The sequence below is a fragment of the Phoenix dactylifera genome, chromosome 16, assembly GCF_051530095.1.
Source record: "Phoenix dactylifera cultivar Ajwa chromosome 16, Ajwa_hap1_PhDact_Kaust_v1.1, whole genome shotgun sequence".
NCBI classification, from domain to species: Eukaryota; Viridiplantae; Streptophyta; class Magnoliopsida; order Arecales; family Arecaceae; genus Phoenix; species Phoenix dactylifera.
The window spans coordinates 16,202,313-16,225,498 of record NC_143205.1 but is presented as its reverse complement, the minus strand read 5'-3'; the positions used below and the strand labels follow the sequence as shown (position 1 = coordinate 16,225,498).

Sequence of the window (23,186 nt, the reverse complement as noted above, 5' to 3'; positions counted from 1 at the left end):
TGACCATGGCGAAAACAGGAATATCTATGTTATATAAGAGAATAATCGCAAATTCTTGCTATAAATTGATACAAAATTTTTGCCCATATTTTGTCTTTGGTAAGCGCCCACATTTGTTACAAGATATGAACATCATGACCAAGTATTCACTCGTTTCTATAATGTTTTGAAGTCCCTTTGGTTTGCGGAAGGTTCCAGGTTCCCATTACATGCACGTAGGTAATAATGTTCATGAGCGTAGCCGTATAAGCATGTAATGGCCAGCTAAAATTTGATATAGGTTATCTTTTTGTTTTTTCTTTTCTTTTCAACGGCTGCTTTTGAAGATCCTTGAATATATACATCCTTTAGCATCAATCACAAGTAAGTCTCGAAACCTCTAGATAATGAAGTTGATGTCTCCGATAGCATCAATCTACTATATTTGGCTACGAAGGATGTTATTCAATCGGCTGCACTATTAACCTCTCTATAGATATATTTTAGGTGGAGTTTGAGTCTCTATGCATCAGCTAATAAAGAAGGTTCATACCCTCATGTTTCATGACATGACTGTTCTGAAATCCCTTTTTAGGATTATGTTATCAGCCCACAAAACAATGATAGCATAAACCAACCCCTCCTATGCTGCTTTCAATTCGGTGAGTGGCACCAATATGACATACAACAAGGAACCACTTGCAGTTAGATATAGGTTATTTTTACCCTAGAAAAAAAGTAATTAATTTTTGGAAAAATGAATTGAGGAGTTTTCTTACAAAATTTTCTGAAGATAATAATGCCTAATAGCTAATGGTCTTTGTTTGAGCCAAGATTGTTATCCAACTCATTCATTGTCCTAGGCTGATAAAGTTTTTATTTATTATACCAAGAGATTTAGGCTCAAAATATGTTTATAAAGACAGTTATGGTTAGAATTTAAACGGAAGGAGTATGTGAGGATCCGTGCGAGCATGTGTTTAGTTTGACATTAGTTATTCGCTGGGTAGATCTTAGATATTTATATAGAATCAAGAAACCTAAATAATACCTTCCAATTAGCCATTTTGGATATCTGAATATTCAATTTCATATATAACCCTATTTAATTTTATATGACGCTCGTAAATTTTTAAGAAAAATAAATGACCATATCAACATTTTATTAACTTAATTTATTACCCATTTAGTAATATTTTTGATTCTGTGGTTATAAAGTTCAATTATCTGATTTATATCCGTATTTATATCTATACTTTCGGTATCCGATTTGTATTTGTATCCATTTAAAACAAATATAGATATAAATTTTTGCATCCGGCTAACATTCATATTTATATCTATATTTGTGAAACAAAATAAATATAGGCATAAATATGCTAGTATCCCATCTGATTTGGCATGCGTTGGTAGTCTTCCTATAATAAGTAATAACAGAAAAACTGCTCATAAGATCCAAGAAATGCCGCGTAGGCTGGGTTTGAACTTTGAAACCAAGCTATTAAACTGCCCGTGCGTCGTATTCATGGCGGTCACGGACAAAAGCCCACCTTGGCCCCTCTGCACTAACGTTGGCCTTCATGGCCACCAACTTGATTAAATATAGAGGGAATATATCTGTGGAGGAAGCATAGGATGCTAGGAGTTCTGAAGTAGCTTTAGACTCAATTTTGATTTAGCCAAATGCACTTCATACAAATCATGCCACATCCTTTCCACAAGAATATTGAAGTGCAACAGCCAACATCTCTTCCAACCCAATCTTTTAAAAACAATGGGTAGGAAAAAGGGAATAGCTGTCATTCTGTGAAGCTTAGAATAATGGATTAGCTATGACATGGATGAACACTATAAAAGCAGTGGAATCATGTGTTTATCGTCATGTTGTGTAATATACACTTCAAATGGAGGCAATGCGATTGCACAAGAGGCTGGGAAAGTATTCCATCTTGAAACATCCACTGAAAAGTAGAAAAAAAAAGCAAATATGATAACAGACTAGGTAGTGAGTCTCATTGGATACACGTAATTAGAAATCTCATGGATTCCTGAAACTTCAAATATCTTAGCACAAGAACGGTTGTCCTCTTTTTATTGAACGTTTTTTTTTTTCTTTCAGTAACCTCGTAAAGAAATTATGCTTCAGCATTGATTTCACGTAAGTTATTGTGATTTATGTTCTGAGGTAGAAGAGTCTATTCCGCATGTTATATTTCAATATCATATGGCAGCACTGGCATGGAGAATGGTCCTAGTTCTGGACTTCTCGTTGACATTTCTTTCTTTATCTTTAGATTATTAGAGAACGATCTTCTTCGAATGTGAGATACTCTAAAGCTGTTTTTATTTGTTGGATTGCTTATCATATATAGCTGGCATGCATGGAAGGAACATATATTTTGAGGTTTGAGATAGAATGCTCTATTGATTTTGTTAAAAGCTTTTACATAAGATCATGAATTCCTCCATAATATTTCTTCAGAGGGTTCTTTGAGAGTCGGGGAAATCTATGGTTGTTCTCAGGTAGCTTCTGATTCCTCATAAGTCTTTTACTTTACTTGGGAGCTACCATCCTCCTATTCTCCTCAAGGTCAATTTTGATGGTAATGTATAGGAGGCGAGAGGTGCTCTTCATGAAGCAGGCGTTATCATTAGAAGTGCTAGCAATATTTTCGTGGTTGCAGGTGGTGTTAGGATTAAAGCTAATAATGGGTTGGGCTTGGGCACAGAAAATATTAATTACATAGGCTCGACTTGAAACCCGATTAAAAATGAATAGAGTTTAAGCCCGAGACCCAGCTCATGATCAGCTCTAATTAGGATATATGACAACTATTTCAGCGGCGAAATTGTGTGTTGCATGAGAAGGGCAGTCTTATCCTACTCAAACATTGCAAGCGACTAATATTTGTTTAGAGGAAGATCTCCAGACAATTATTGGATAGATTTTTGATCGATTACCCGTTGAAATCATACTTCATCCTCTTCTCCTAGATTGCTAGCAATTATTACATTCATTGTTCATATTTGAGGTTACTCATATGTATAGAAAAGCCAATAGTGTAGCTGACTAGATGGTACCTCATGTGGCCAATCATACAAGATCAACATTATAAAATTCCAAGACACATCTACCCATCCTACTATTAGATATTTTGTTTTCTAATTTCCATGGATGTACTTCTACTCATTTGGTTTAATTTATCCGATTTACCAAGAAAACAAGAAAGAACGCAGCTAACAAAATAATTAATTGTTATCCCTTCTTACATTTCTTCATTGAAGCCAACAACTCCTAACCTTAAAGTATCAACTTTCTTTGAATTACCTATAGAAATCTGATTTTGATCCAACAACATTTGCATTTAGTCATAAAACTTGTTGATGTTTGTACCTCAGACTTATATTCCAATGGGAGTCTTCATGAAAGTTGGTGATTGAAGACTGGTTTAAGGGTGTTGGAAGAGGAGCCACCCCCACCGGCACCCCATTGACTGCAGGCATTCCAACCCACCTAATTCGCATTGTCTTTAGCAGGTTGTTTCCTGCTTTTGGGTTGTCTAGCAACATCTTAGCCGTGAAGTTAACCAAAATATTATAATGTCCACATTTGTCATGGGGATCCTCGAGATCAATGCTCGATTATGAATAGATACTATAGTTATTTTTTAGATTCTTATGCAATCGGTCGCTTGGCTTCTATTTTAGAAGGTCAATTTTTTATTTCAATATTCCATTTTTTTTCTTTTGTTGGGTAGACAAACCATTCTTCTAATGAAACAAATAAAGCTTATCTACACAATGCGTGTCCGATTCGAATTATGACTATTGCACAATACATGAATGGTCGTCATCATATATCTAGACGTCGCTAACTTAGCTTTGAAAAAGATGGCCAAATCCTAACTTGGACTAGCTTGGGTTTTATTAAATTTCCAGTTTGTCCAATAGTTGGAAGAGATTTGAATTGCATCTTTCATGCAAAAATATATATATTTTTTGTAACATCTACTTTACATATGAAGAAAAAATGTTGGAGTGCTTGATGATTAATATAAAATATAAAAAAAAGATCAATTATTTTTCCGTGCAAAAAAAATATAATATGAACTCGGTTCGAAGTGGCAGGTCTAATTTTTTTTTTTTATTTAAATTTTGTTGCAGCGTTGGGAGACGAAGAACCAAGAAAATTTTGTGCCGGTGGTTTACCAATGATAGGCAATTACTTCGTCATAACATTGAAACCAACCAGCTTCTTTGGATCACAACGTGCCGATGCCGGACACGGAGATGAAGACACCCTGTCATTTCACGTCACGCTGCCGTGTTCCACAGTACCGTCCGTTCACACGGACCGCCATCATGCGGTGGGGTACCTACACCGTCCTCCCTCCCTGGTACCTCTTCAGCCGGACGATCTCAATCAAACGGCTGATATCCCAATTATCCCGCCCTAGTTTCCTCGTAATTTACCGTGTCGCTCCAAATCAACGGCTCATGGTTATTCTGATCCTCGGGTCGTCGGCGAGAAAGAGACGCGAGCCGTCTCGCACGACCCGGCGAAGGAAAAAATTTCAGGGCCCCCCGTCGCGCCCACGCACGAGTTCCTGGGAAATGACACCAAACACAGTCGTGGTCCCGTTATTCCTACCAATCATCCCGATCCACGTGGCAAAGGCACGTCCGTGTGGACCTGAAGAGCGCCCCAGTAAAATTACGCCCGTGTGAAAAGGATGCGCAGTCCCACCGCCACGCAAACGGAAATCGTTCGTCGAGAGAAAAGGACTTCATCGCTGCCAAATAAAAAGCATCGTGCTTCTGGAAGGCGGTGACGTGTCGCACTGTGGGACGTGGAGAAACTGTGCTAATGTGCAACGTGACAGCATATGATTGTGGGGCCCGCGAGGGAGGACTTGAGAAGACCCGGCCGCGGCGCGGGCATACGTCGGGTGCGACGCAGAGCGGCCGTCGTCCATCAGGCGGGGCGTTGCCCCCTTATCCGATAATCGGACGGCCGAGGGCGCGCGGTGACGGGATCCGGGTCCACCAGTCGGCGAAGATAGCTTCCCAATTAATTTATTAATGATTACAAACGGCGTCAAACCTTGTCCTCCGCTCTCCCCCTCCCCCTCCCCCACCCCCACCCCGCCCCCTTTTAAACCCCATCCGTTCTCTCCTTTAGAGTCGAGGAGATGGCGGAATTGGTAGAGCTCCCGGGTCGCCTGGGGATTCTCCCTTTCAGGAACAAGGTCCTCTTGCCGGGGGCCATCATCCGAATCCGGTGCACTTCTCCCAGCAGGTGATAAATCGGTCAATTCTATGGTTTTGTCCGAATTGCTATTCTAGATTCCTTTGTCTGTTCTCGAAACCCTAATTTTTTTTGAAATTTCACTGTTTTTCAATCATTTTCTTGAAAAAGTTCGCTTCTTGGAATGAGATTTTAATCAGCTCATGATTCTTGACAACAGAATTGATGAAGTTAGGATTTTTGATTTCTGGGGTCTGTTTTGATATGACTAGTAGATGTCTTGAGGGGCTATAATTGCCATTCTCCTTGTAAATTTGTATATGAATTTGATGCTGATTGAGAGCTCTGAATTTTTTTGGTACTTGTTTTGTTTTATTGTTTGTGGGATGTTTTATCGGTGGTACCCACTGCAGCGTGAAGCTGGTGGAGCAAGAACTGTGGCAGAGGGAAGAGAAGGGTCTGATCGGTGTGCTTCCTGTCAGGGACTCTGAGGCGGCGACAGTGGGTTCGATGTTATCTCCAGGTGATTTTGATGTATTTTCTTTCCCTTTTTTGGATAATGTGCATCGAGAATGAAAATTTTGAGTGAAAGATGCTTATCTTGATGAAGGTGTGGGTAATGATTCTGGAGAGCGGAGTCTGAAAGGTCCAGCTGATGTATTGGGGGATTCTCAGAAGCAGGATGGAAAGAACCAGCAAGAGTTGATTCACTGGCACAACAGGTAGGGTCTGCTAACAGTGTTTTTTTCTCTATGTGATTCTTTTTATCACTATAATTTTCATATAAGGTGAGGTAAAACCAATTGAACCATTAGCACTGTGACAAAAAATGCCTTGTCATTCTGAGAGGCTGCACCCCACCGGTGCAATCTTTTGGTTCTTGTTGTTCACCAAGACAAGGAATATCAAAAGATTGGGAAAGTATAAGAATAGTAATCTGCAAGCATAAAGGTGATGGATAGGATAAATTAAGTTTTTGGTAGTATATTGATGAGCTATGTTATGGAGTGGATTAGGGAGGTTGAACTAAGCTTGTGACCAGTGGCACTGCAAACCGATTCATCTGCAGTGCCATGAGAGCATTAGAATTGACTACCAGGAGAAATGGTTCATGAAAATGTTACCTTCTAAGTCTCCATTATTCAACGGGATTAATTATATGTATATTAGATGTTCGGTTAGGAAACATCAAATTTGCAAAGAAGGCAGAAAAACAAAAGCGTGAAAACCAGCATCAACACAAAAAGGGAGAAATTACTTATATCTTTTAGCTTGCCAGCATAGTGCTGGAAATACCGTTCTCCTGTTTGGTTTGATCTACACTATGCAGTTGGTTTTATGAATGTTTATTTTCATAAAAAAATACAGAAGGTAACTTAATTGGGCACTGCAATAATAAGAAGTACATTTTATCTCTTACATTTACTCAAACACATGGTGGACTTAATGTGAAGCCTATGACACTCAATTAACTTGCTGTTCATTTCCAGGGGTGTTGCTGCTAGAGCTTTACACCTCTCTAGAGGAGTGGAGAAACCAAGTGGAAGGGTTACATACATAGTTGTTCTTGAAGGATTGTGTAGGTTTAGTGTTCAAGAACTCAGTGCAAGAGGAAATTATTATATTGCACGTGTCTCACGTCTTGACATGACAAAAGTTGGTAAGATTTTATTTTGCACCTTTTCATATTTCATTCTCTCTTCTCTAGTTATATTTCATTCTGGTTCTCCAAATTCACAAACTGAGGGATACAACATTTCGGAGATATGTTTCAAGCCATTTGGGTAATTTAAATTGTTTTCAGTGGCATAAAATAAACAGTCAACGTTTAGCCACTAAGTTTTTAAATACAACTATACAAGAACTTAAACTTTTTTAGTTACGTATTGAAGGGATTGCAGCTTAGAGATGGAAAGCACTCTTGGATCAGTAGTAGGAAGGGAAAGAAAAATAAAGTTGTAACTATAAACAAATACATACATCTTTTGGTTGTTGTAATAGTATATAGATTAGTAGCTACTAAGAACTAAGATTACTTCTTTTGGTGGTCATGTGAAAACCTATTTTTTCACTGAAGGACTCGCTATTAAACACATGGAAATTAATGTTATAACTACACCAGAGAGGATTTGAGTTTTATTTTCTATAAATTTTGTAGAAATTATGTGTCACAGAGCTATTCCATTTAATGTACACCTAAAAGAAGATGTGCAAACATGTATGCACTCTTTAGTAGCACAAAATCTATATATTTTTGCCAATATCTTGTCTCCAGATCAATTTTTCTCTTCTTCTTCTTCTTCTTCTTAGTGAAGTGACCTGTTATTTTTCTTATATGAACATAGTTCCTAGTCGATGTTTTAACTCATTGGTGTATTAAATTGAGCTAGCCAATATAATTTGGCGATGCAAAATCTTGATGGGGACCATAAAAAGCTCTTAAGTGAAATTGTGATCATGCTGTTGATATTTCTTTGCCATCTGTTCTTAACATTTTTCACAAAGCAAGTTCTGAATGAAACATTTCATCTTCTTTTGCTTTTGCTAGAGTTGGAGCAAGCAGAACAAGACCCAGATCTTATTTTGTTATCTCGCCAATTTAAAGCTACTGCTATGGAGCTAATTTCTGTTCTCGAGCAGGTGAAACTTTGAGTTTTAAATGTTCTTTCTCAATATCATGTAGTTTTCTTTAAAAGCTTTGGATGCTAAATGTTAAAACATATGGGGAAGGTTGAGGTTAATAACTAAGTGACTCGAATGATTAACAAGGACTTAATTTGAACACTTATTGTTTAGTTGCTCATCCGAGCTACTCCATAATTTTTGAAACCTACAGTTCTAGTTTGCCTAGTATATTCTGCATCTTCTTTCAGGTTGTTTTCAGTTATGCATACCAGCAATATATACCATGCTCCCAGTTTTGGTATTGCTTTCTAATTGAGTTTTTAAAATATAGCAATAATACTCTAGATTGTGCCTACCATTTTGAGTTCTCAAATGGGGCAAGCTGCCTTGTCCAAATGCAATCTATAATTTTTCTCTATTATTTTGTCAATTATCGTTTACATGTGGTGATATGTGCTTTCTAATTACTGCTTACAGAAGCAAAAAACTGTTGGTCGGACAAAAGTTCTTCTTGAGACAGTTCCTGTGCATAGGCTGGCAGATATATTTGTTGCTAGTTTTGAAATAAGTTTCGAGGAGCAGTTATCTATGTTAGATTCAATTGACTTAAAAGTTAGGCTCTCAAAGGCAACAGAATTAGTGGACAGGCACTTACAGGTGAAGATGGTTAAACTTGCTCTCTTATATATGATTTCTTATCATAAAGTTCTCTTATTTATGATACAGTAACATTGAATCAAAGTGGACTGGTATTTTCTTGTCTTATTGCTCCCTGTTTCTCAAATATATATGTTATGCATTTAACATCTGTTCATTTGCTGAACAGTCGATTCGTGTAGCAGAAAAAATAACTCAGAAGGTTGAGGGACAACTGTCAAAATCACAGAAAGAATTTCTTCTGCGCCAACAGGTCTGTTTCCTACAATAGCTTATGATAGGTTAATAGTGCATTCTTTGCTGATTTAGCGTTTAGTCATTGATGAAATATGAAACAAGAAGTTTGTAGATATTTACCTTACTGGATCGGACTTTCAGCATCCTGAAACTTGTTCACTGCACTGCCTGCAGGAATGCTGCTTAGCATTATATAACAGACTAAACTAGTATGTTCTGTGCAAAAAGCAGACTCTTATTGCTTTACTTCTCTTTCCAAACTTATCATGCCTTTGGTGAAGCTCATTCATGCAAATGACACCCTCTTTTTTCTTTTGTTTGAGGTTGGGGTTGGGGGGTTAAAGAATGCCATATTGGTTAAGGTGGTCAAGGAAAATAGTATCGTATAGCAATCGGATTGTTTCAGAAATGATGCACTATAATGAAGAATCTTGGCAAATAATGGCTCCTAAGCTGATTTAATGTGTGAAAAAGAAATTGTATAAGATTTTTTTTTGGTTCTTTCCCTTCAATTGTAGAAACATATATGAGTAGCGCCATGGTTGTTAGGATATTATGACCCACAATTTGGATTCAACAAGCAGAGTGTGACAAGCAGTGTGCTAGAAAGGCATTGATAATGCATGAGAATGTTTGGACAAATGATGGCTGGGCTGCCAAAACCAAAACAGGAGCAAAGGAGGACATCTAACTAGAGTGAACAAAATGTAGAAAAACTTTAAAAGTTTGATGTTATTAGGTGGTAAATCCATAGATGAGATAATGCAAGACTGAGAATTATGTTCTTGATTAAATGTTTAAAAAACAGAAACCACCACCATCACTTCACCTCAACTTTTTTGTTGTATAAGATAATAGATACTACTTGCTTGAAAAGTTTTGACATGAATGTTCAAAATGGAGAACAAAGAGGCAACTGACACATTCAGGGGAGCTCACTATGATTGCAGACTACTTGAACACATTTGTTATATAAAGAGCAGAGAATTGATCAGCAGACATTCAGGGTTGAAGACGAAGACAGAGGCTGGCTCATTACAGCATTATGCTAGCAGATAACTCATATTAATTTCATTTATTGATAAAAAAGATAAATTTTCTACATGGCACACTTTCTGACTTCTTTCTGGATATTGTTGAAAGTGTCAGCTATGCACAAGAAAAAAATATTTTCCAGTGTTGCACTCTTGACTCCTTATATTAGATATTAATGTTAAACTGTAGACTTCCTTCTGTTTATGTCTTTTATGCTTACAACGCATTGGAAATTTTTATATGTTTACAACATAAAATCTATTTGTTCAATCTTGGCGCTCCTCCAGATGAGGGCTATAAAAGAGGAACTTGGTGATAATGATGATGATGAGGATGATATAGCTGCTTTGGAAAGAAAAATGCAGAGTGCAGGGATGCCTCCTAATATCTGGAAGCATGCACAACGAGAATTGCGGTAAGATATGTAGAATGCTGGTGAAATGCTTTTGTTATTGTGTTTAAACAATCATATGTTGTCACATCTGAGTTCTTCAACTTGGGGGAAAACAAAACACTAGGACTTCTAGATTGCATCAGTCTCCTATAACTAGAATACTCTTGGGCTTAATTTCTGCAACCAACACTAAAGACTCGATCTGAGGAATAGAATTCTTCGTAACCCTTTCTCACTGTCTCTCATGGAAGCTTTGGATGCCATGCTATGCTATTGGAGGCTAGCATTGCTGGAGTTTTTCATGTGGTGCAGGAAATTAGTTGATGAGGGGTATAGATATTGTAACTGTAATATAAGGTATCCCAAAATTAGGGCTTTTGTGAGCTCCATTATGCACAATCTCTTTATCCTCTCCTTTCTTTCAACACCCCATTCCATCTATTTACATCTATAAATAGATGGTCTGACATGTCAGAATGCTGGGCAGAGAACACCTTAATCTTTTGTTACTATGAAGATGCATTTAAAACACAGAGGAAGAAACAACCTAAAATCTAAGACTTTCTAACTTACATCGAAATTGCATATTTTATTATTCAGATGTTGGGACTTGCTTAATTCTAAACTTCAAGAGTTAAACACTAGGTCAGATGGTCTAATTGGTTGTTTCTTATCTGATCGAGGTTTGGATTGATTTCTGGAGGCTCAAAACCATTGGCAGCTCTAAAGTTGACTTGTCTTTTTTGCTTCTGGAGCAGTTCTTATAATTGCTTTGATTAGCAGTCTGCTCCTATGACTTGACCTAAGCCAAACTTGTTATGATTTTAAGATAAGATTTTGATTTTCAAAATACAGAGTGATAGGTGACATACATCAGTTATATTTCTGTGTGCGCACGCGCATGTGTATTCATCTGACAGATAGATTCTCTGAAATTGCATTTCGTCGAACACTAGAATATTTTGTTGTGGCTATTGCTATCTTCATAACAAAATGACACAGATTGTTCTATCTTAATTAAAAAAATGACATTAATTGCATTATTTATTAATGTTCTAAGTTCTAACCTTAAGTTTCTGCTTGTAGACGACTGAGAAAAATGCAGCCTCAGCAACCTGGATATAGCAGTTCACGTGTGTACCTCGAACTCCTTGCTGATCTTCCTTGGCAGAATGTCAGTGAAGAACATGAACTTGATCTCAGAGCTGCCAAGGAACGTCTTGATCATGATCATTATGGTCTGGTGAAAGTTAAGCAGCGGATTATTGAATATTTAGCCGTTCGCAAGGTTGAATTCCTAGCCTTTTTCTATGGCATTTTTCTTTTTTGCATGTTCATAGTAGTTATTGCATCTGCTACTGTAACTGATATTAATCAAATGTACTGCAGCTTAAACCTGATGCCCGAGGCCCAGTGCTTTGTTTTGTTGGCCCACCGGGTGTTGGAAAGACATCATTGGCATCATCAATTGCAGCTGCTTTGAACAGAAAGTTTGTCCGGATATCTCTTGGTGGTGTCAAGGATGAGGCTGATATAAGAGGTCATCGAAGGACATACATAGGAAGCATGCCAGGACGTCTTATTGATGGACTAAAGGTTCACCCTGGAACATTACTACATCATAAGTTTATCAAGATTGTCTTGCTAACTGATCATATCAAGTTCCACCTTGTTGTTGCGTTTTTTTAAAACATTTTAAATGCATTACTTTCTAAGGAGATACTATATCTGTATGTTTAGTTAGTGTGTTTAGATATGGTTTTTTCATTTTAAATTAGATTCTGGTATTTTTTAAAAAATTCCCTCAAAATTTGTAATACAGATGTGATCTTACAATATGTGTTGCATAATTGAAGAATAATGCAATCTATAATTTGTCAATATCAGGCATTATTATAATGTCCTATATCCTATTACTTAGCTATTTCAATATAATTAAGTTCATAGTTAAATTTTCTGGCCAGTTAAGTTGGTTGAAATGCCAAAATCCATGCTGCTTGCCTTCCTTTCAGTTTATGGCACCAAAATATTCTAAGATTATAAATTAAAACTACTTTATTTTGTTTGAACTTTCATTTGCATATGTGTAATGATGATATTGTAATCATAGTGATAATGATGATATTGATTTTGGTGATGGAGATAAAGGATAAAAAAATAATGATCAACAATGGCAAAGGGCACAACTCATGCGTTGCAAACCTATCAACACCTGTGGCTATCAACACTCAAAGGTTTTTTCTGAATGAGGAACCCTGATGTCATAAATTGTATCATCAAATCCTACAAAATTCAAAGAATCTGTTTCCTTGTATACCTTTGCTGCCTTTGACTCACATGTCTAAAAGAGATGGTCATATAATAAAAAGAATCTTTAGGTATATCTTTATGAGACATAGTGTTATCTTAAGGTCCATATAGAGTTATATTTCGATGGACCAATAATGTCTACAAGATATACTTCTCCTATGCGTAATTTGTGCTAGTGTTTTGGCATTATTGATGATAGATGTTTCATAGATTTTATATCTTGGCTATTACTATATACAGAAACATATTGACATTTAAGATACTTTTATTACTTAAAGAAACCCAAAAATTTACAGATAGATATATAGATATATTATACAAAATGCATATGCACATGGCTGGGTAAAAAGGAGATGTGAAGCATAGAGATTTTTATGGATGTACTCCTCCATTATTTGGGTTATATCGTAAAATACATATTTTTAGACAAAAGCATGAATACACAATTTCCCACTTCCGATTATTTTAAAGATAATCAAATCTGAGAATCGCCTTCTAAGTTGTAGGCAGGTATTCCTTAACCTATTAAAACTTATATTGTGTAAAAAAAATTATTGAACCTAAAAGACTCCTAAACAGTGATAGCGGAACTGTCCCGAACTCTCTAGTTCGGGGTGTACCAACCCAAACCGGTTGGTTATTGGGACAAAATGACCCTTTGGTTCGGCTTGGAGCTTTTTATGATTTGGTTTGGTTGATCTCTATTTCACGTCCTCTCTCAAAGCTTTCCGCTCATCTCGACTCTCCGCCGTCTCTCAAAGATTTTGGCTCATCTCCCACCACTTTCCTCTCTCACCCCGCTGTCCTCGCCTCCTCTAGTTTTTCGACTACCGCCACTCTCATGGTGATTGCCACTATGGAATCCGCTGCTACTACCTCAGCACTAGGCCTTGTCGAGGGTGATGCTCCTCTATATCCAGTTTTTGCCTATTCATCCCCTCGATGGCATCCCTCATTGAGTGCTCATTCATGAAGATCACGAACTCAAAGCCCCTCAACCTCCACATCTCCCAATTGATGATGATTTATACTGAAACACAACCAAACCATTAGATCTGAGATCAAGAAACACAACAAGATTGCAATCAAGGATCTTTCTAGGTTGAATTGAGTGATCAGGACCTTGGATTTGAGGATCTAACAGCCCTCTCAAGAAAGGCACTATCTGTGGCCCAGATGAGCTGATCTCTCTCTCTCACTCTCTCCCCTCTTCTCTCTCTATCTCTGCCCCCTCCCCCTCGGTTCCAGGAAGCATCCCTTACCGATTGCTCCTTCCTGAAGGTCATGAATCTAAAGCCCCTTGACCTCCTCATCTCCTGATTAATGATTATTTGCACCAAAAAACAACCAAGCCTTTAGATCTGAGATCAAGAAACATAAAAAGCTTGGATTCGAGGATCTTTCTAGGTGGGATTGAGGGTTTGGGACCTTGAATTTGAGGATCTCACTGCCCTCTTGAGGGAGGCATTGTTCATGGCCTAGGCGAGCTGATCGCTCCCCCCCCTTCTCCCTCTCCATCCCCTGGTTTTGATACACATATGGTACGTACCGATACCATAACGAATCGGTTGCTGGCTAACATGATCCCTGGTATCAGTTTGTTGAACCTTGCTCCTAAAACTAATTCTATGTTAAAAAAACTAAAATGAGCTAAAAGACTCAGTTTTGACACAGAAAGCCCAAGCCTGACACTTACTTGTCATGTGATTGATTGGCACATGAGGTTCCCATCTCAAGCAAACTTCTGCTTCATTTCCTAAGGTTTAACAGTCATGCTTGTTTGTTTTATTTTACTGGGAAATTTCAATGCATTAACATAAAACTATCAGTTTGATAATCATGGTAATCTTTTGCATTCTTTATCATGGAACCTCCATTTTGAAACCATTTGCTGGCTGTTTCCATTGACGTGTGTTCTTCTCGTGTTCCTTTAATTGCAGAGAGTGGCTGTTAACAATCCAGTTATGCTTCTTGATGAAATTGACAAGACAGGTTCTGATGTTCGTGGAGATCCAGCATCAGCATTATTGGAAGTTCTTGATCCAGAACAGAACAAAACATTCAATGACCAGTATCCTTTCTATTTTGGGCTTTTAGGAGTTGTTCATACGATCATCGTTATGCTTATACGACTAAAACATGCTTGTTAATTCTCATGGTCAATGATTCTGCCCAAACACATTTTTTTGTTATGCGAGATTTTATAGTCCTTGTTGTGCACGGTAATTGCAGTCAAAACTTTTTTCTGGAACCAAACTATTCAAAGCCCCACATGCAGAAAATTGCCCTCAGAGTACCAAGTGAGAACTATAGGGTGCATTAAACATGCATAAATGCTAGAACAATTTGTTGTTTGGTTGTTTGTGTTTAGTTTCATGTCCCGAACTAGTTAGTCTCTGTTTTTTATTTTTTTTAATTTTTTTTTTTCAAGTTTCATGTGGGCACTGCAACTCTTTATAGTTTGCAGCTCAGTGGTTGTCGGAATACATTATATCTGTCACTTGCTTTCATATTGATGATGGATTTTCCATAAAATGCTGTATTGTTGTTTTAGGAAATTGTCAATAACTGTCTAAGGTTGATGTTTACGAGAAGCAACAATTTTTTTGGAAGAAATTGGATTTTTATTTGAAGTCAGCATAATGATTAGAATCTCATCTGATTATGCCAGTGTTCCTTAAATTATGATCATCAGCTATTTGAATGTTCCATTCGACCTATCAAACGTAATTTTTGTTGCAACTGCAAATAGGATTCAACCTATTCCCCCACCACTGTTGGATCGAATGGAAGTCATTGAGCTTCCTGGCTATACACCTGAAGAAAAGTTAAAAATAGCAATGAAGCATCTTATGCCACGAGTTCTAGATCAGCATGGATTGAGCTCCGAATTCCTTCAAATCCCTGAGGTATTGATCTCGTTACTAAATAACCTTTGTTATTTGACAGCCTGCACATGCAGAGCCTTTTCATTATTAAGCTAAAACTTGATGAATGCTTTTCGAATTCTTTTGTTCTTTTCTGATATAATAAAATTTCTTATAACATGCTGTTAACAAGGTTTATAAGCAGAACTCCTGCCTAATCATTTTCATATTCTTCATAGAACTTAAATTAGCAATACTTAATTAAGTTAGAAGACTAAATTGATTGAGGAAAGAAGATAAAGAAGATTATGTGTTTATCTTTTCCCTGTTCCAAATGTGATAAAAGTTCATAGCTTGAGGTAGGTATTAATCTTCCAGTCTATGTGTACTCTGACACCTATTCTTGCTGCCTGTTGCTTGCAAATACCTTCAAGCTTACTCCTTCAGCTAAGACTTTTCAAGGGAAGTTAGATATAAATTCTTGTATGTGTTTTGGAATGTGGAAGATAGCTGAAAGAGAAAGGTTGGTAAGTGTGGATGACAGTTTTAGTCAGCTGTAGTCTTTCTAGAATACTGATATGGGTTTTTTTAACAATATCCAGCTCATTTCTTAACTTTATAAATGAGAAAGTAGGAGATAATAGGAAATATTCATCTTGTGTATATGTAAGTTCATAACGTTCATAACTGTAATTCATTGGGATTTAAGGAGGTGAAATAAAACACTTCCTGCTATAGAATAGCCTGCATTTCTTTATGTTGTCTGCTAGTTAAATGCTTGGGCCACAATTAGCTTCATGGATCAATTTCTCCTTGATTGTCCATGATGTCTGAAAACAAGCATGTCCTTGGATTACCATTAACCAACAACAAATCCTACCTATATCCTGTGTACTGGAGTCGGGCTGTATGGATCGATTTTTTTGTCCGCTAATTCCTTAATACTGACACATCCTCAATTTAATTGATGTCATAGCACCAATGCTGGAATGTTTAAGATCTTTTCTTTTTTAATTCCACATCATTTTCATTTTCCTAAGATAGTCTGCGGTGCTTGATAGTTCTGCAATTTTGTTATCCTTTGTCTATATGTGAGCAATTTAATTTCTGTGCTGGCGATTTTATGACCTTTTCTTTCATTTGTAGCATTATCATGATTCATCTGTCTTAACAATCTCTGTGAGTAGGCGATGGTGAAAATTATAATTCAGAGATATACTAGAGAAGCTGGTGTGAGGAATCTTGAAAGAAACTTAGCTGCCTTAGCTCGTGCTGCAGCTGTCAAGGTTGCTGAGCAAGACTGTGCAGTTCAAATTAGCAGAGATGTGCACCCAATGACAAGTTCAATACTGGACACAAGACTTGCAGATGGTGCTGAAGTTGAGATGGAAGTTTTTCCTATGGGTGTTAATGGGCAGGAGATATCAAATGCTTTTTCAAGTACCTCTGTCCTGCTTGTAGATGAGGCTATGCTGGAAAAAGTGCTTGGGGTAGGTAGTTTTGTTTTTGAAGTTTGAGGCTACTTCTTAGAAATTTTATCTTTCTGCCTCTGAATTTATTCAATTTTGTCAAAACAAATATTCATTTACACATCATTAATCTGGGAATTGCAGCCTCCTAGGTTTGATGACAGAGAAACTGCAGAACGTGTAGCAACTCCGGGTATATCAGTTGGACTCGTCTGGACATCCTTTGGTGGAGAGGTTCAATTTGTTGAAGCCACGGCAATGGTGGGGAAGGGTGATTTGCATCTCACTGGACAACTAGGAGATGTTATTAAAGAATCAGCACAAATAGCTCTCACATGGGTACTTTTTGTAACTCATTCCTTTAGCAGTACATCTCGTAATGTATGCTAATGCCTTGTCTTGTTCAATGTGGCAAATTTGTTTGTCATGTATCCAGTTTTCTATGATTAGCTTAAAATCACAAAGACCAAGTTCCCAGGGATACATGACAAACAGATTAAGGTGCTACTTCTTAACATGTATGGACAAAAAGGATGTCATGAAAACAGCATCCTCATTGTGCTGATCGTAAGTTATACTAGATATACTTAGTAATTTATTATGTGTTTGGTTTTCTCTGCACCAAACACACAAAATGATGATAGTTCTGTAAATGTCTTTTCCTGTTTCCTAGCTAAGTGTCTTAAACCAGAGTCTTGCATGCTTACATAATTCTACATAAACAATTAATAAAAAATTATTTAACTTGAAATCTACTATGTTTACTGCATGATTGATGTAATGTACCTTTTCTCCTGCTAAAACTAATGGTCAGATGTGCAATGATAAAATGAATAAACAAAAAAGGTTTTCCTGAGAAAAGCATCCCCATTTTGCTAACTTGAGTTGTATACGAATGTCAGGACTTGATTTATTAATACATTACGTGTTCGGTTCTCTTATCTGCATCATGCACATGAGAAAAAAAATCAGATTTATAATCATACTCTCTTGTTTCCCTTTCTGAATCTCTTGTAACGGATTCTTAAATTTAAAAAATTCCTAGTTCTCTTAAATTCTACATATTCAAAACACATTTTTTGTTCATTCTGCTTATGTAGTGTATAATTGACGCCTCTAGTATAAGAGCTCTCCTTTTCTTCCACCGAAACTAATTGTCAAACATATGTTACATTTGGGAAATAAGTCCTCTCGTCTTATATTAGAATAGGGAAGCTAGGTCTCAATAAACTATTGTTCTTTAATTGTCTAGTTGGCAAGCATGTGAATAGAAAGTGACTACATGGCCACACCATATATCACTGGCAAGTCTTCATAGAGTTTTACTTTAACACTAGAAAGCTAATGAAATCAAATTTTAATTATCATATTAGCCTTTCTGTGTAGGCAATAAATATAAACACCAATTGTATTTTTCAGTCAGCTCCACGGTAGGGGGATATATAGTGTACATTTGTTTTCCTGTAACGCATCCCCCCTGTCCTCTCTCTCTCTAATAAAGGCCAATCAAGCAAGAAAATTTTTGCATGCTAAGAGTTTTGATATCATCCAGCTACATTGTTACTGATCACCTTGTACTTCTGTTGATCAGTGCACTGGGAAATAATTTTACATGTGTAACATTCTGGACATTACCTGTGAAGGATGGAAGGGGACTGCCTTAACCTTTTCCCTTCTGATCAAGACTTTATTTCTTTTAATTCCTTGTGGAATGCATCAATATCTTTTGAAAACCCTTTGATTGGGCTTTAAAAGTTCTGATGGATGTGCCAGGTTTTTATCTTAAGCTTAATAGCTTCTTGTTCTTGGTTTCCTCAGGTGAGAGCACGAGCAGCAGATCTGAAGTTGTCAGCTGCTGATGAGATCAATTTACTGGAGAATCGGGATATTCATATACACTTTCCTGCTGGTGCAGTGCCGAAGGATGGACCATCAGCAGGAGTTACTTTGGTAACATCACTAGTATCATTGTTCAGTCAAAGAAAAGTCAGAGTTGATACTGCAATGACTGGAGAGATGACTCTTAGGGGCCTTGTATTACCTGTTGGTGGTATCAAAGACAAGGTAGCTACTAGCTGTTTTATTTGTCTTTTTTACCCTATTAGTTCATGAAATCAAAGTTTACTGTACCGGTCGGTACTATTCCGTACTGAATGTACCGTACCATAATGGTACCGAACTAGCATGCTATCTCGTATTGTACTAATACTTGGTACGTTGTGCCGTCTCATATTGTACGGCGTGCTGACACTATAATAGGATGGTACTGGAACGAGATCCAGTACCGAGACGGCGAACCTTGCATGAAATCATGTAGTAGTATAAAGAAAATCCAAACATTTGTTTCTAATTTACTATTTATTCGATGGCATTTTGTATAAAAAATGAATCTTCTAATTGTTACTTATTTGAACCTTAAGGTCTTGGCGGCACATCGATATGGAATCAAGAGAGTAATTTTGCCTGAACGCAATTTGAAAGACTTAGTTGAGGTACCATCAGCCATTCTTGCTGGCATAGAGGTAATTATTTAACCTTGAAGGTTATCTATTGCTTGAACTCACCTTTCTAAATTAAATATGTTACTCCTTTTCACATATTATTCACAAAGTGGTGCCATTGCATGTGCAAATATCTTGAAATGTTATATCCGCATGATGGCTATTAAGGTTATAGATGAGCTCATTAAAAGACTGTTGCTTAAGAGAAGGGGCAGGAGAAGAGGTGGAAATTCAAAAGAGAACTTGGTGACTTAGGGAGTGATTGGAGATGTGTTGGAAAAAGAATGGATGAAGACTGAAACACAAGGGATTCTTTTGCTCATGGTGGTAGCAAGAAGTTAATTACTTGAAAATGTTGGGAGGGACTCAGAGGTTGTTTTCATATGATCAATACCTCATCTTGGTTGTTGCATATCATCATATAAGTAGTTCACGAGAATCTTAGGTATCTTTTCTCTCAGTTTTTTGTTTTTATTGGAGGATTCTGATTAAGGTGGCATCTCATGGAGGAATCCCATCAATTACATGCTTGTCATACTTGAGTCCTAGGCAAGATAAGTTTTGTAGGTCTAATGAGTAAGCCGTGTTTGTGGAAAGAATTCATAGGGCGTGCTTGGTTTGCTTAACAAAAAATGCTTTTGTGATTTCTAAAGCAAGAAAGCATGTCTGAATAAATAAATGTTTGGTACCATTATCTGAGAAGTGCTTCTACAAGGAAAAAAAGCCAAAAAAAGTGCTTCTAAGAGAAGTTAGAAAACCTAGCTTCTGACTTTTCCTTCATAAGGAAGAAGCAACACCAAACAGGCCTATAATGGGATATCCTGCATTGGGCTATTGTTGCAAGAGAACTTAAAGCATTGGACAACCTATTCATTATGAAAGAACATGTTAATGCATGAAGATAGATGTATTATCAGGTGGATGGCAAAGTAACAAGTGCTTGATGGATTACATAAAGAAATTTTCTAATTTAACTCCCTACCTAACATTGATCTACATAAAGAATCTTCACGGGCTGATAATTAAGTAGACACCCTTAGTCCTTTTGGGCGATAATAACTAAAAAACATGGTAGTTTCTTCATGTCTTCACTTGCTTAAACTAATGTTCCATGTTATTTCCATGATGTGAGCTATATCTTTATAGCATGTAATCCCTACCTTTTTTCCCTTCCTAAAAGACTTGCATTTGCATACTCTCTATCCTGAGCATATTTCAGTTATTGGAAGGGTCCCTTTTATGTGTGGGGTCTCCCTGATTTGGTATGCCATGTATGTTTATAATATACAATCCAGCACAGGGCACCCAGAACTGGAAAAAGAGAGAGAAATAAAAAGAAAAAGGTTCTCTGAATGAGTGAAGATTGATCTTACCAGCTATCAACTTTTGGGGTCACAGGTTTGCACATAATCATGTTCAAAGATTAGGAAATATATCTGGGGTAGATGAGTTTCTCACAAGTGTTAGTCTTAGATAAGGAAGTTCGGGAAAAGTTGATAGAAAATTCAAAAACAGAGAAAAGGTAAATCCAATGAAGTTCAGAATATTTCTAGAATAATTCATGAAACACATATACATCATTCATGCATCCATAGAAATTAAGGAAATATCACAAAAAAACATGTTTTTCCGTTTAGTCTGGATAAATTATCAGGAACAAGCTAATCAAAATAAAGTAAGTAGTAATTATATAATTTTTATTAGGTTGGACAGTTTTATTATGAAGCTGGATTGAATAGAGTAGTCAGGTATCTAGAATACCGCCAACATGCATAAATGTCATTGAAGATCTCCCTTCAACCCTAGGAATTGAAATACTTGCATGAGAGTTTCAATGGTTTTAGGAGGGAGTGGCTATCTTGGAGTGTGCTGAACTGGATTTTTCAGGGACAGTCATTTGAGAGCTTAGTGAATGTGAGACTGAGGGCAGCCTTACATGATATGAACTCACTTGATATGAACTAAGTTTGGTAGAGGACGTCTGCAAGTTTCTGAGCGATTGGAACTCCTGTTCAGCACTTACTGCTTGAGACCTCTCTCCCATCCTGGTGTAGGATATTTTGAAAGTCATAGATGAGGGCAACCTGAGAGGAGCTGAAGTGTAGTTGCTTCTTGCTTTGGCAAGTGACCTAGGGGGTTGTTAGCAACAGTCCTTACCTCATCTTCATCTTCTTCTCGTAGAGACATAATGGGTTAATTGCAGCTGGTTGGTGGAGTTGTTGTGACAATCAATAATAGGGTGGTCCTGCAAAACTTATTAGCATCATGCTGGTGCAAGGTGGAAATCTGGATCACATTTTCTGGACGCCTTGCAATCTATGGGATCCCTTCTCGAAGTTTGGATGATAATGCAGTTGTCTGTTCGACCGTTCCTATAGACTTCAATTCATAAACTGCCTTAGATGTTTGTACGGCTGAGAGGTATGCCATGTGCAATTGACAACTTCAAATTTTACCAAGGAAAGACATTAGATGTAGGTTTGCGCTCGTTGCATGCCCTATCATGCAGATCTTCATACATCAAAACTGTTATCTTTGTATTGGCTCATCTGTTACTTGAGCGTATATGTTCTATGCTTTAAATGCTAACAGAGTAGGCTAATTATACGCGCGTATGCACCTATTGGATATAGTGTTATTGCCAACATGGAAATGCTTTCCTCTCAATGAGTGCAAGTTTAAACATAGAGATGGCTAATGCAATGTCAAACTAGGAACATCATATTGCCTAGGCCACCACCACAAGGCTTATTAATATGCAAATTTTTTTTTCATTCCTTCTTCCAATTACAAGCGTTGAATTGGTTAGATAGTGCTTATGTTCTAGCATAGCTAGTTTACACACAACTATGACCTCTTTACCTGGAAGAACATGACAAATTCTCCAGGCTGACATCATTTATTCTGAATTTTTTAACAGATTTTGCTTGTTAAGCGCATTGAAGATGTACTGGAACAAGCTTTTGAAGGTGGATACCCTTGGAGACAACGCTCGAAGTTATAGCATTCTCCATCTCCCTCGGAGTACAGTATATATTGGACTTGCTGGCTCAATGCTGCATTTAGGCTTTCAGACTGACATCATGGCAAATGGTGATTAAACATTACTCAATTTCCCCACTGTGCCATTGAGCAAAGTTTCGAGGATGCTGCCTTCACGGATCTGCCATGCAATCTGCATCAGTCGCATGCTGTTGTTCCATTCTCTACAGACAGGCTCGGTATGTATGAAGGCAAGTCTATGCGACTATGAGTGTATATTTCAAACAGGGAGCAAGAAAGCAGTGGCTTTTCCAGTTTTTCTATTTAATCAAACTGATAATGCAAGCTTGTGTACATTATAAAATTTGATTACTGAATGCACCATAATCTATCACAGATTTACACGGTAATTTGAAATATCGTGTTCTATAATTTATTCTGGTCAAGCAAATTAAAAGTAGTTCTGGAAGTAGGAGCAGCGGTGGGTCAGATCAGGTCAGATTCGTTAACGGTCAAAAATCTCCGGCCTCAACCTGCACTGTGTTTATGATCAGCTTGAAATAAATAATTCTGTCTCCAACTCATTTAATTCTATTTGGATTTAGAAGTTTTAACTATCCAACCAACCCAATTAACGACCTTTGCCTGTCAATTGTATATCTTGAAAAACGGAAAATAGGGCCAAGAGGGAACCAGGGTTAAGCATCTCAATAGAGAGTTTGTATGTGTATGCACCTGTGCAAGAACGAATGATTCAACCAACGAGCGCGTGTGCAGAGAGAGAGAGTTAATGTGGAGAAGAGAATGGATAGATCTTTCGTATTTTTCATTCTTTTTCATAATAATGAATCACACACCCTCGCTAATTACTTGTAACGAGCC

General features: G+C 37.3%; 1 protein-coding gene across 1 annotated transcript; it reads left to right on the top strand.

Moving 5' to 3' along the window:
- The first annotated feature begins 4,869 nt into the window (after positions 1 to 4,869).
- LOC103706361 (lon protease homolog 2, peroxisomal) lies at positions 4,870 to 22,736 on the top strand. The gene is made up of 17 exons (XM_008790431.5): positions 4,870 to 5,278; positions 5,641 to 5,750; positions 5,838 to 5,949; positions 6,718 to 6,887; positions 7,776 to 7,867; positions 8,330 to 8,509; positions 8,679 to 8,762; positions 10,069 to 10,196; positions 11,262 to 11,463; positions 11,565 to 11,771; positions 14,426 to 14,556; positions 15,181 to 15,394; positions 16,540 to 16,842; positions 16,966 to 17,160; positions 18,640 to 18,885; positions 19,242 to 19,343; positions 22,243 to 22,736. The coding sequence occupies exons 1-17, from the start codon at positions 5,172 to 5,174 to the stop codon at positions 22,324 to 22,326; spliced, it is 2,667 nt and encodes an 888-aa protein (XP_008788653.4). The 5' UTR covers positions 4,870 to 5,171; the 3' UTR covers positions 22,327 to 22,736.
- Positions 22,737 to 23,186: the final 450 nt, after the last annotated feature.

Excerpts from the sequence above, each read along its gene's own strand:
- LOC103706361 (XM_008790431.5), top strand. The coding sequence starts at position 5,172 with ATGGCGGAATTGGTAGAGCTCCCGGGTCGCCTGGGGATTCTCCCTTTC. Across the intron at positions 10,197-11,261 it reads CATGCACAACGAGAATTGCG|ACGACTGAGAAAAATGCAGC; the intron begins GTAAGATATGTA and ends TTCTGCTTGTAG. Across the intron at positions 11,464-11,564 it reads AATATTTAGCCGTTCGCAAG|CTTAAACCTGATGCCCGAGG; the intron begins GTTGAATTCCTA and ends AATGTACTGCAG.